At 35.1% G+C, this 13,439-nt stretch overlaps 3 protein-coding genes across 4 annotated transcripts; 2 read left to right on the top strand and 1 right to left on the bottom strand.

The window, feature by feature from the left end:
- Positions 1-806: 806 nt before the first annotated feature.
- On the bottom strand, positions 807-3,104 carry LOC108857956 (isocitrate dehydrogenase [NAD] catalytic subunit 6, mitochondrial). Its single transcript, XM_018631956.2, has 7 exons — positions 2,844-3,104; positions 2,378-2,698; positions 2,152-2,313; positions 2,003-2,077; positions 1,765-1,874; positions 1,603-1,675; positions 807-1,282 (listed from the first exon to the last, which is right to left on the bottom strand). The coding sequence occupies exons 1-7, from the start codon at positions 3,012-3,014 to the stop codon at positions 1,091-1,093; spliced, it is 1,104 nt and encodes a 367-aa protein (XP_018487458.2). The 5' UTR covers positions 3,015-3,104; the 3' UTR covers positions 807-1,090.
- Positions 3,105-3,809: 705 nt separating this feature from the next.
- LOC108862545 (coatomer subunit zeta-2) lies at positions 3,810-6,028 on the top strand. Of its 2 annotated transcripts, none has more exons than XM_018636705.2 (7): positions 3,810-3,865; positions 4,484-4,532; positions 4,771-4,930; positions 5,078-5,225; positions 5,325-5,402; positions 5,573-5,657; positions 5,767-6,028. In XM_018636705.2, exons 2-7 carry the CDS (start codon positions 4,509-4,511, stop codon positions 5,824-5,826), a joined length of 555 nt encoding a protein of 184 aa, XP_018492207.2. In that variant the 5' UTR covers positions 3,810-3,865; positions 4,484-4,508; the 3' UTR covers positions 5,827-6,028. The 2 variants fall into 2 exon arrangements, with proteins under 2 accessions (XP_018492207.2, XP_018492208.2); XM_018636706.2 differs by having other exon boundaries at positions 3,843-3,930.
- A 554-nt stretch (positions 6,029-6,582) lies between these two features.
- Positions 6,583-9,233, top strand: LOC108862544 (serine/threonine-protein kinase-like protein CCR1). Its single transcript, XM_018636704.2, has one exon. The coding sequence runs from the start codon at positions 6,790-6,792 to the stop codon at positions 9,112-9,114; it is 2,325 nt and encodes a 774-aa protein (XP_018492206.2). The 5' UTR covers positions 6,583-6,789; the 3' UTR covers positions 9,115-9,233.
- Positions 9,234-13,439: the final 4,206 nt, after the last annotated feature.

Genomic DNA, 13,439 nt, shown 5'->3' with positions numbered 1-13,439 from the left:
ACAAAGTACATTAGATCATAAAAACTGATTAGATTAGTGTATTTATTGTAAGCGGATATTGACTATCAGCACGGACATGAAAACTAATGAATCGGAATTAATGCGACTTTAATCCTTGATTTACCTATTTGAAGTTACTAATAGTCAGCTGATTTTGAAAATATTTTTCTGTTATTTCGAATATGGGAAATCACATTTATTCTATTCAATTTAAGAGAACAATGTTTGCCGTGATTGATCGTTTTATTAAATGATGCATCAGTTAGAGGTTGATTGAACTAATAAATTGATTATCACAAGGTACATTTCCTTTCTATCAATTTTTTTTTTGATAATTATGCGATCAGTTAACATTTATTATTTATTAAGTTACATTTCCTTTATATCCAAATTTCTAATAATGATGCGATCGATTAACATTTATGAAGTCTTGATTTTAGGAGTTAAAATTTTAATTTAGTGAGAAACCATCCCCATGACTTTAAACTGTACAGACACTACTACCCTAAACCCTATAAAATATATGTTTTATATGTTTTAAAATACAAAATGTAAATGTTAATAGCAGTGTTTTTAAAACCGGACCGGCTACCAAACCGGAAATATTTTGGATCATGGGTCAATGTGGTTCGACCTGGTTCGATTGGGGTCGACCGGATTTGATGTATTAAACTGAATTTAAATTTAATAGACAAAAATTATTAATAGTACGTAAAATTTATAACTTCTTTTATGTATCACCAAGTTGTATTGAATGCGCAAGTTTGTAACTTTTTACCATTACGTTTACATCCCAAAAAACAAAATGAGTGGGTTAACAACAACCTTTCAATGGATTCTTCAAACATGTATATCCTTCCTGTATAATGAAATGTTACCCCTTAAGACAGAAGTAAACAGCTGTGCAAGAGCACAAAATGTAAAACAATATAAAAAGAAATATGAGAAACGCCAATGGTGGCTTTGTTTCTTCTCATATAAAGATGATCAAAAAGAGAGAGATAAAAAACGTGAGCAAGAATATCTGGAGGGTAAATCCTCAAAGGAAAGTCCCAATGGCGAAATGAATAAGTAGAGAAATAATGGGTGGTTAGAGATGATCACATATGGCTTTTGTGAACTCTGTAGTGGTTGAGGTGCCTCCGAGATCAGCGGTTCTATACTTTCCCTCCGCTATTGTGTTGATGATGGCGCTGTGAATTTGCTCTGCTTGTTTGTTGAGCTTCAGATGCCGCAACATCATCACTCCACTCAGAAGCAAAGCTGTCGGGTTCGCCAAGTTCTATACAACACCACCAAAGAAGAGCAAAAACATTTAGATCATAAGTTAAGATTTGAATCAGCAGTAGGCTGATAATATCTAAAACTCATTGTGCAGATTAGACTCAGTTCACCATAGTCATAGTTTGGGAAGTTATTAACACTGTTCAAAAAGTATTACAAGCGCGATGATCGAACACACGACCCATTCTACAATAGGAACTAGACCAAGATCCAGTCTAAGTCTACATTGAAATTCTACGCATCTAGATGTTCTGCAACGAAAACACACCAGATAAGGAGATGAATCATCTGAGAATGATGCCTGCTTAGAGAACTAACCTTTCCAGCAATATCTGGTGCAGAGCCGTGCACAGCTTCAGCAAGGGCAATACCATCCTCCCCGATGTTACAACTGCATCAAAACATAATCAGAGCTCAATAAAATTGCCTCACTGTCTATGCTAAATAAAATATTTTTCGAGATGAATAAACAAGCGTTACCTTGGAGTCAGTCCTAGTCCCCCAACTAGTCCAGCACACAAATCGCTTATAATATCTCCATAGAGATTTGGCATCACCAGGACATCAAAAAGTGCTGGGTTCTTCACAAGCTGCCATATTAAGCAATATCAATCACATACTCTAAAATTAATGGAAAATCTGACTCAATATGAGTTTGACCTTTACACAAATTCAGAAAGAAATGGTAAGAGGAAAGAACATGTTGTATGTAGCTTACCATCATACAGCAATTGTCAATAACAACCTTCTCGTATTCTATCTCAGGATACTTCTCAGCTACCTCATCACAGCACTGAAAAAAAAAAAACAGGAAGCAAATGATTAACTTGTTACATAACAAAAGTCTTAAAAAAAAGAAGAGCAGACCTGAAGGAAAAGACCATCAGTTTTCTGCATAATGTTGGCTTTATGAATAGCAGAAACTTTCTTCCTTCCGTGAGTCTTAGCATATAGAAAAGCATACTCCGCAACTCTCATACTCGCCTTACGTGTAATAATCTTAATACTCTCCACCACACCCTTAACCACCTATCAAACCAAAACGACAAATCATCAGCAACGTTCTTAACAAGGCTACTAAATATAGACTAACCTGGTGCTCAAGCCCACTGTACTCTCCTTCAGTGTTCTCACGAATAGTAATAAGATCAACGTCATCATAACGTGTCTTATACCCAGGGAGGCTGTAGCAAGGCCTAACATTAGCATAGAGATTCAGCTCTTTCCTAAGAGTAAGGTTCAAGGAACGGTGACCCTTCCCAATGGGAGTAGCCATAGGTCCTTTCAAGCCAACCTTGTTATCAAGCACAGACTGAAGACTCTCCCACGTCAAGAAACTATTGGTTCTCGGATCCACTTCGGTGCTAACATAGTGCTCGTCCCATTCAATTGCCACGTCAGCGGCAGTAAACACCTGGATCACCACATAAAGGAACAAACTTTTTCTTTTGAGCAAACTAACAAACTTTTTTTTAACAGAGACATCATCACAACAAAGTGTTAAGCATCAAAACGTATTATTTTGCGACGAACCCACGATGTGGATTTGAGAAAGGTACCTGTTTGACGGATTCGGCGATCTCGGGACCGATCCCGTCGCCGGGGAAGAGGGTTGCTTTGATCGGAGTGGTGGAGGAGAAGGAGGAGAAGGGTCTAGAAGCGGAAATGAGCGCAGATGAGGAAGACGTTGAAGTCCTAAGAAGCCGTCTCGCGAGAAATGTTGCTGCCATGGTGATCGATGAAGGGAGAGAGACAAGAGGAGACTTTTGTGCTGCGTTGAATTAGAAAAAGTTAGGGGGATGTATTCAATTTAGCATTTGATGTGATTTGATTTTTAATGGAGTTTTAGATGATTTTAATAAGTTGCAGAGATTTAGGTGATTTTTGTTAAACTACTTTAGAATATCACCTAAAATAATGGGATTTGAGTTTTATTTTTTTTAACTAAGAAACTCCACCCAAACACCATAAAATCACCTCAAAACTTTAAAATCCCACAACTTAAAATATTTTCAATAACAGTGGATTTCAGAGTACTTGACGAAATGTCAAGTTCAATAACAGTGGATTTTAAATGAATTTTTAAAATTCATGTTTGAATAACAGTGGATTTGTCATTTTAATACAAATCACCTGAAACTCTCAGTTGAATACACCCCCTAGTGTATTTATACTTCATTCTCTCCAGCAGAGAAGAGAATGTTTCTCTGTATAACGCCTTGTAGTTTGTGCGAAAGTCAACTTAATTTAAAACGGCACAAAGTAAGTGTCTAAAAATAATAAACGTCATGCATTCTAGGGGTTAACCAACCCGGTTATCAGATTTTTAATAATCGGCCAGATCAAACTCCATATGTTTCTTTTAACGCCTTGTAGTTTTGAGAAAGTCAAATGAACTTAAAAAACGGCACAGAGTAAGTGTCTAAAAATAACAAACGTCATGCAGTTTAGTATCAAACCAATCCGGTTATCGGAATTGTAATAACCGGCCAGATCAAACTCCCAGTGAGCATGTATATATACATCAGACCAAAGTAGAAGAGCATCCATCATTCAAAGGAATCTGCTCTCTCTCAAAAAGGTATATCGATTTTTCTTCTGTTTAGCTCTTAGATCCTGCGCTTTCGATACTTGAATCTGATTCCGGTATATCCCGTTCATAAATCCTCCATTGCTTCTTCTCCGATCCGTTGATCCGTTTGTGTGTGTTATCACTCTCACTCTTGGATCACGATTATCCGCTACAATTTCGTTTCTCAGATCTTCAATCGTATTTGTTATTAGGATTAGAGTAATTTTTCTTGGTTAAAGAGATCTGTGCTGAGTTGTGTGATTTCACCACCAAGTTAGAGTAATTTTTCGAATCCACTCGTGATTCTTAGTCTTTCTAGTTAATCACTTGTATCCTCGATTTTGCTGTGTGTGATCTCTGGCTTGAAATGTTGTGGCGTTAGGTATCTTTTCCTGCAGCTCAGCTATGTTATATACTACCAAATGTCGCATTGTTGTTTGTTGTCTATCCTAAGTATGAAGGACACTTGATTTGAGACTATTTTATGCCACAAATGTTGTGAAATAACTGATGTTACATATTGTGATCACTCTTAAAATGAACACGTGCAATGTGATTTGAAGTTTTTATTAGGGAGATTTGATTGGTTTGATGAGTTTCTCAAAAGATTTGGTTTTGTCTTTGTAGTGGCGATAACACAGGTTTAACAACAATGTCAGGCATTCACGGGGCTCATGTAAGTGCTCATATGCTTTAAATCTCATAGAATATTCTTAGCATGTGATTCTATCTGCTAAAGCAGCCATTTTTATCATGGTCTCTGGATCTACTTTTGTGTATCATGTGCTTAGAATATGCAATGATGGCGCTTTTTGTGGATCTCTAGATGCTCGGTTCAGAGTTTAACAGTCGTGATTCTTTTTTTTTGGCTGTATAACTTGAAAATACTGACTGTCGATTTTCACCTTGCATAGGATTTATGTCCTTTGGTCAAGAACATTCTTCTCCTGGACTCTGAAGGGAAGCGTGTGGCTGTCAAGTATTACTCCGATGACTGGCCAACTAATGCTGCCAAGTTGAGTTTTGAGAAGTACGTTTTCTCCAAGACCTCTAAGACCAATGCTCGCACTGAAGGTAATAATACCACACACATATATGTTTCATTTTAAATAATTTATTTCATGATCTATGTATTGAGTTTCCCGACTTTTGTATATACATACCGTCTTGTCTCAAATCGCTTATAGATGTGTGATGTTTGGATTTGACATTTATGTGCAGCTGAGATCACACTCTTGGACAGTAATATTATTGTCTACAAGTTCGCTCAGGACCTTCACTTCTTTGTTACGGGAGGCGACAATGAAAACGAGCTAGTCTTATCCTCTGTTCTTCAAGGCTTTTTCGATGCTGTTGCACTTCTTCTAAGGTATTCTTCTCGACTTTACAATCGAACATTCTCCCTTATTTATTTTGATCAACGATCTCAACAGCTAACGTTCGCTGCATCCACTTTCTTTGATACCAGGAACAATGTGGAAAAGATGGAGGCCCTTGAGAACTTGGATCTCATCTTTCTGTGCCTCGATGAAATGGTCGATCAGGGGTATGCAAGTCTTATATCTTATATCCTTACCCTACACGACTTGTATATGCAGAGTTTTAAGCTTCTTAGAGATGTGTTGAAGTTTTTTTTTTTTTTTGAGTTTGTCCAAGATATCTTAAAATTTTAGCTATAGTGTGTGTGATTATGGGTTGTGGAATATATGTGTTCAGGGTGGTTCTTGAAACAGACCCGAGTGTCATTGCGGGGAAAGTAGCAATGCAGAGCACAGAAGCTAGTGGTTCACTTTCTGAACAGGTGATATGACTATTACATCATCCTTTCTAGTCGTCTTTGATTTAGTTATGCATCAGTTCTGTTTTGGTTTGTGCATTTCTAATTTGGTTTTTACATTGTGGGATTGCAGACACTAACTCAAGCACTGGCAACAGCTCGTGAACATCTCGCTAGAAGTCTGCTTACATGAGAGTTTCCTCACCTCCATATGAATTTATGCATAATACTGTTGTGGGATTTTATCTCAATAACGTGTGAAAGGCTTTCTAATAATTCATTGCACTTTGCTTACGTCGTTTCTGCATACTTAATCTGAAGTTTTGGGTATTATATAGCTGTGTGCAATGCTGGAATTGTTTTTCTGGAGCTATAAAATCTTTTGATTCGTGGTATGTTCTATATCTTCTTGATATGCCTCTTTTATTGAATTTTTCTAGTAACGACAATCTGTAAAACAACAAACGCTTTAAAATAAAGGCAAATCGAGTAGAAGACATATAGTGGTGGTGGTTACTGCGTTTATCACTTCAAGGCAAGCTTTTTGGCGTTATATGCACTAAAGACGCCGAACAAATCATCTACTCAATACTTTAACATTTTCAGTGGAAAATATTATTGAACTCGGATTTATTTATATTTTACTTTTGTAGCCTACTATATTCTCCATTGTATGTAGTGAATAGTATATTCATATAGCAGACAATGACGGTGAGCTTATAAACGAACAAAAACAATGTTTAAAAGCTTCAAAAAAGTTGACATGGATTAGATCTTGCTGTCCCCTTCAAGACGCAATTCATAAGATTTTCTCTTTTATTTGATTTTTCTTCTGTCCCCACTATTATTGAACCTAGTTGTATATGTTTTCTTTTGTGGAAAATCAAATTTACATGCATGAATGTGTAAATGGTTTTAGTTACAGACTCTCACAGTTTATATTATTAGTCGGTCGTCAACGTAAGCTTAAGCATACAAATAGTCTAGAGACCCAACGAATCCAATAAACAAAAAAAAAGAGGTAATTTTATATTTGATTCTTTTTTGCTCATCCATTAGGACGCCACCCACGTTCTCTGTTCCTTCAGACCATCAACCACTGTCAAATGTCAGCTTATGGCCACTCTTCTCTTTCAGTTCATGAACTTCTCTTCCAATGGAAACTCATCTTTTCCTCCTCTTTCTCTCACTCATCCTCCTCTTTATATCCAAACCCGGATCCGGATTCGGATCCTCCGGCCCTATCGCTGCTTCCTTCGGCGGCGGAGGCGGCGGCTCTGCTTTCTTCTGCGCCATTGACGCTAGCGGTCGCCAAGAAGTTATCTGCTGGGGCAAGAACTACTCCTCTCCTTCCTCTCCATCTTCCTCTTCTTCGACCTCTTCGCAAAGCTACAACGTTCCTTCGATGGCGGTTCTCTCAGGCGGAGACGGTTTCCTCTGCGGTGTCTTGTCCAACACGTCTCAACCCTTTTGTTTCAGTTCACTCGGATCTTCCTCCTCGGGTGTGGATCTCGTCCCTCTCTCTTACAGGACTACTGCTTACTCTCAGATCGCCGCTGGAAACAGCCATGTCTGTGCAGTCAGAGGAGCTTACTACTCGGACCACGACTCCGGGACTGTAGACTGCTGGGAGATAACGAGATCTAAGAATAACAACACCTTCGTCGCTAAAGAGTCTCCTAACTTCTATGATCGTGACGTTAGTAACCTCGTCTTCAACAAGATCGTTTCAGGTGATGGGTTTAGCTGCGGTGGAGTCAGAGAAGGTGGGATGCTCTGTTTTGGCCCAAAGTCTTCGACTTTAGGGTTTAACTCAACTTCGGACAGCTTCGAGGTCTTAGCCGCTGGGAAGAGTTCTGTCTGTGCGATTCTAAACTCATCTCGAGTGGTCAGGTGTTGGGGAGACGAGGACTCTTTTGCTAACTCTCCATCCGATGACTCTAGCTTCGTTGCGTTAACCTCTGGTCCTAACCACTTCTGTGGGATCCGTGAGGATACTCACGAGGTTGAGTGTTGGGGTAACGCTAACTTCTCGTTGATACCTAAAGGCTCTGGCTTTAAGGCGATCGCTTCTTCCGATTCCATCGTTTGCGGTATAAGAGAAGAGGATCTTGTTCTCGATTGCTGGATGGTTAACGGATCGTTCACGTTAGCTTACGATCCTCCGTTAGAGCTTTGCAGTCCGGGGGTATGCAGAGCTGGTCCTTGCGTGGAGGAGAAAGAGTTTGCTTTCAACGCAAGCATCCTCGACGAGCCTGACCTAACGAGTTTATGCGTGAGAAAGGAGTTAACGCTCTGCTCTCCTTGCGGCTCGGATTGCTCTAAAGGATTCTTCTTGTCGAGTTCTTGCACCGAGAACTCTGACCGGGTCTGCACGTCGTGCTCGCTTTGTCAGAACAGTTCTTGTTCCGACATATGCAAGCTTCACAACCACGATTCTGATTCTTCGTCGGACAAGCATTGGCATCAGCTGCAGAGACTAGCTCTCATCGTGGGCTCTAGCGCGTTGTCGGCTCTGTTGATCATCATAATCTGTTGCTGCGTTGTGCCACGGTTCGTTGCTAGTCCTAACAAAGAAGACGGTTTCAAATCTTGCATGGGAAAGACCGATCTAGACACGGAGCCGCTCGAAACCATCACCCCTGCTCCTTCTATAACCCCTTTCGCGCAAGTGTTTAGACTCTCCGAACTCAAAGACGCGACCAACGGGTTCAAAGAGTTCAACGAGCTAGGCAGAGGAAGCTACGGGTTCGTCTACAAGGCCGCGTTATCCGACGGGAGACAAGTCGCGGTCAAGAGAGCGAACGCATCGACCATAATCCACACGAACGCTAGAGAGTTCGAGGCCGAGCTAGAGATTCTATGCAACATCAGGCATAGCAACATCGTGAATCTCATCGGTTACTCGACCGAGATGGGAGAGAGGCTTCTTGTCTACGAGTACATGCCTCACGGTACCCTTCACGATCATCTGCACGGCGGGTTTTCGCCGTTGAGTTGGAGCTTAAGGGTTCGAATCGCGTTGCAAACCGCTAAAGGTCTAGAGTATCTACACGTTGATGCTGAGCCGAGGATTGTCCATGGAGATGTGAAGTCTTCGAACGTGCTTTTGGACTCGGAGTGGGCCGCTAGAGTTGCGGATTTTGGGCTCGTGACGTCGTCTAGCGAGAGGAGTTTGGACGTCAAAGGAGATGTTTATGACTTTGGCGTCGTGTTGTTGGAGATTTTGACCGGGAGGAAGCGTTACGATAGGGATTATGATCCTCCGGAGATTGTTGAATGGGCGGTTCCGGTGATTAGAGAAGGCAAAGCGGCGGAGATTTTGGATAGATATATTGCGTTGCCGAGAAATGTTGAGCCGTTGTTGAAACTTGCTGACGTGGCTGAGTTGTGTGTACGGGAGGATCCGAGTCAACGACCAACTATGTCGGAACTTGTGAACTTGTTGGATCAGTTGGCCAGAGATGGACTGCTCTTGTAGTTTTTGTTTTGTTTTTTTCTTTTCGGTGTGAGTGTTATCTATTCTTTTATTTCTAAATTTCAATTGTATAATCAAATATTCATACAGAATATGTGAAAAACAATTATTCAACTAGAGAATAGTGTTGTGGAATGGAAATAATTATTTTAAATACATTGTACAAATCTAACGAGACGTTGTTGATTGAGAGAGTCATGTCATCTGGTCGTAGAGTGATCTTGGTCTCGTGGTGGTTGAAGTATCGATCAGGTAATGTATGATCCAACCAGGTGTTTATGGGCAATATTAAATCAATCCTTGTTCATGTAGTTAAACCCTTGTGAAGTCGAATTAATTTATTTAACTTTTGGTTGATAAAAAAATTGATGTTGAACCAAAAAAACTAAAATAAATGTTGTGGATTTTTGGAGTCTCAGCTTTTCTCACTTTACAAAATCACAGCTTGTTGTTCTAAAGCTTTTTGAATGAATTGCAAATTATATAAAAACATTAGACTGCAACTAAACAAAAAAAAAGAAGAAGTGATAAAATGAATAGATTGTCTTGTTTTAATCGGTTACTCGACCGAGATGGGAGAGAGGCTTCTTGTCTAGGAGTACATGCCTCACGGGTACGCTTCACGAATCACGATCATTTACATAAGAAGCGCTAGATGATAGTGTCCAAGGATCTCTTAAGAGTAAACATAAGCAGAACTTGTTATTAATGAGGCCACAACTTCTTAAATCAGTGTTCACATGAAACTCTTATGTGTTTTTCTGATTTAGACTTAAGATATACTTGACATATCTACAGTAGTAAACACTGAATTGGTGTTCCAATATGATGTCATTCTTCAAATTATATTCAAAGAAGCATACATATGCTTGAAATCTTTTTTTTTTTGGCAATCGTAATATGAACTCAAAGATTTTCTAGATCCAAAGACTAATCATCACCAAATTCATAAAAATTTAGGTTTTTTTGTAAACTCTCGAAATCTTCTTTATAATTTTTTTAGTTTGGAATTTGCCTTATAAAAGTTTGATTTATATAATAGTATTAAGTATTAAAAATGTTTGAATATGTAGTACATGAGAACTAATCCTCTTAAATTGCCACTATACCATTAACACTATTTTATATATATATTTATAACAAAATCACAGGGTTAGTTATAATAGTTTATTAAAATATTAAAATATATTATATATTCACAACTTGTTAGAAAATGGTTGCATGCACAACTTGTTCAATCTAGATACCTACCCTATATTTTATTTTGATAAGTATTATGTTTAAACAACATGTTATTATGGTGTAAAAAGTTTTTTTTTTGTCAACTTTGGTCACTTTGGACCTTTAATCCTCAGACTGAAGTAAGGAGGGGTTGAACCCCTTACGCCAGAGCCCGAAGGCAGAGCTCAGTAATCACTTGGCTACGAACGACTCGGCTATTATGGTGTATAGTTATATTAGGGAATTCCTTGATGAAAGTGTGTGCGAGTGGGTAGGAATGCGATTCTATATCACTTTGTTTATTTTATTTATTTTTGATTTCTTATCGCACTACCTTGATGTGGAAATATTTTAAATTGATATATACCTGTAACTAGGTGTTTTCCTGCACCATGTGCAGTAAAAGAATTTTAAAATATTTTTAATAGATAAATATAAATTATATTTAATTTTTTATTAATATTATAAATTTTCTTTTTTCTTATCAATATTTTAATATAAATTTGATTTAACTGAACATTAAAATTAAGATAAAACAATTTTGTTTATTTTGAATTATATATGTGCATGTATATATTTAAAATTATAATCTTAGGTAGATTTTTCTATCTATTTATTATAATTAAATATATTAAATAAATATGTAAAATTGCATAATTGTCAAAAATTAAAATTAAACAATATTTATAAAATCTGTAGATATATATAAGCAAATAATTATTTTACGATTTAATTTGATTTTATGATTTAATTTTTATAATTTTCTAGAAATATGTATAAATTTTTGAAATATTTTCAGTTTAAATGATATTTCGAAATTTGAAATACCATAATTGAATATATTTATTTTAATGATGATTTATGAGTTATTACCATATTTTTAAAAAGTCCAAAAATATAAATCGATAATAAATATAATATATGAGTTATTACTATATTTTTAAAAATTTACCAAAATTTAAAATTAACATTAAATATAATTGTCCATGTCATATTAATCTATAAGACATGTCATCAATTTTAGTAGTCATGTCACAATTATTAATCTAAGTGTTTTCCTGCACTATGTGTAGTGATGAATTTTTTAAAAGTTAAATTTTATATTTTAAAATGTAATTTATTAATATTATATATTTTATTGTTTTGACCAATAATTAATATAAATATCATTAATTAAGCATAAAATTAAGAGAAATTTTTTTTTTCAAATTATATTTAAGAATATATATGTATATATATAAAGTTAAAATCTTAGATAAAAAACTATTTATTTCATTTGATTAAATGTATTAAATAAACTTGTACAAAATTACTAAAAATCATATAAAATTGTATAGTTATCAAAAATTAAAACTAAATAATATTTATATAATTTGTAGATATCTAAAAGAAACTAATAATATTACGATTTAATTTTTTGTATACATTCAGAAAAATTAAAAAAATTTAGATAATAAAAAAACTATAATTTTAAAAGTAAAATTATATAATATTTCGAAATTCGAAATGTCATATTTGAATATATTTATTTTAGTGATGATTTATGAGTTATTAGCATATTCTACAAAGTTTACCAAAAATATAAATCAATATTAAATGTAATATATGAGTTATTGCCATATTCTAAAAAGATTTCCAAGAATATATATCAGCATTAAATGTAATTGTCCATGTCATATTTAACCATATGACATGTCATCAATTTTAATAGTCACGTCACAATTTTTTTTGTGAAAACGATTGTAGAGAAGACATGTGGCAAATCACTTCTAAAATATAGACTAGGGGATGGATCAGGATTATAATTTCGAGATCTTCTAATTAAAACTGACATTTGTCAATATGCAAGTTCACACGTAATAAATCCCATATATATATAGTTAAATTTGTTCGTCCCGTCCGTAGCTAAAATTGTTTTGTCTTTCTTTAAGATATGTTTTATTTTGATTATATTTTGTGTGATGTTTATAGCTAACGGTGATCCTAACTTTAAATTCATATTCTAATTTTAGCTAATGGTTTTCGAAATTAAACATTTTGTAAAGCACTTACATTTTCTTAAAAGCTTGTATAGTTTTTGGCGAAATCCCAAATATACAAAGAAAAAAAAAACAATTCTTCCTTTATTGTCAAAGCAGTATACACCACACCATTATTCAAAGACAACGCCACAAGAGAACAAATTTGATATGAGTTCCAGAACATTAGTTCATCTTTCGGACTAATTAAGAATATTATCTAGGCACAAAAGTAATACTATTATTATAACTTTCTAATAAACTAAACTGTAGTATACTGTACTTTGTCAAGAAAAAAACTAGGCAACATGAATGTAGAAGGTGACAGTTGACAATGTCTACTAAGATATGATGGAGAAAGCACAGATAACTCTTTGCCCAAAAAAAAAAGCACAGATAACTCAATCATGCATCAATGCAAGGATAACTTATTCACTCGTAAGAGTAGCTGGATATATAATATGCAACTAGATCTTGACCCGCCCAACCGGGCGGGTATTTATTTTATGTTTTTAGTTTTTTTTTTTATTTATGAATGATATATTTGTAATATTTAAATATAAAATTTAGATTGAAAATTAGCATTTGTAGTTATAATAAAAATTAAAAGTTAAAAAATATTTTGATATAAATTTTAAATTCCTGATTAAAATAATATAGAGATGGGTCATAACTTTTTCCAGCTCCAAAATCTTAGCATTATTAATAAAAAATAAAAAAAAATTATAAATAAATAAATATATAAACATATTTGAAATTAAAATATTTTTTTTAAAAAAAATCTTACGCCATTGTTGTTTATTTCTATAGTTTGACCCGTGGCCGTATAAATATTTGTTTTCACTTCAATTTTTTTCTTTGTTCTAATGATAATATATATATATATATATATATATATGTGTGTGTAAATTAATATGTATTAGATAATTGTTAGTATAACATTTTAAAACAAAAAATTTATTTATTACTTTAAATAATTATATTATGTGATTTTAGTCGTCTATTATATCACAGTGTATCATATAAAAATCTAATATTTATAACTAATTGGATTTATATTATAAAAGTGTTATACTAACAATTTATAAA

The sequence above is a fragment of the Raphanus sativus genome, chromosome 5 (genome assembly GCF_000801105.2).
Source record: "Raphanus sativus cultivar WK10039 chromosome 5, ASM80110v3, whole genome shotgun sequence".
NCBI classification, from domain to species: domain Eukaryota; kingdom Viridiplantae; phylum Streptophyta; class Magnoliopsida; order Brassicales; family Brassicaceae; genus Raphanus; species Raphanus sativus.
Note: the sequence above shows the minus strand (reverse complement) of the source record. Positions and strands in the feature narration are given on the sequence as shown.

Coding starts and splice junctions, on each gene's coding strand:
- LOC108857956 (XM_018631956.2), bottom strand. CDS start 3,014: ATGGCAGCAACATTTCTCGCGAGACGGCTTCTTAGGACTTCAACGTCT. Junction 2,078..2,151: donor CTGATGGTCTTTTCCTTCAG/GTCTGCTCTTCT, acceptor TTTTTTTTTCAG/TGCTGTGATGAGGTAGCTGA. Junction 1,676..1,764: donor GGACTAGGACTGACTCCAAG/GTAACGCTTGTT, acceptor GTTTTGATGCAG/TTGTAACATCGGGGAGGATG.
- LOC108862545 (XM_018636705.2), top strand. CDS start 4,509: ATGTCAGGCATTCACGGGGCTCAT. Junction 4,931..5,077: donor GACCAATGCTCGCACTGAAG/GTAATAATACCA, acceptor ATTTATGTGCAG/CTGAGATCACACTCTTGGAC. Junction 5,403..5,572: donor GATGAAATGGTCGATCAGGG/GTATGCAAGTCT, acceptor ATATGTGTTCAG/GGTGGTTCTTGAAACAGACC.
- LOC108862544 (XM_018636704.2), top strand. CDS start 6,790: ATGGAAACTCATCTTTTCCTCCTCTTTCTCTCACTCATCCTCCTCTTT.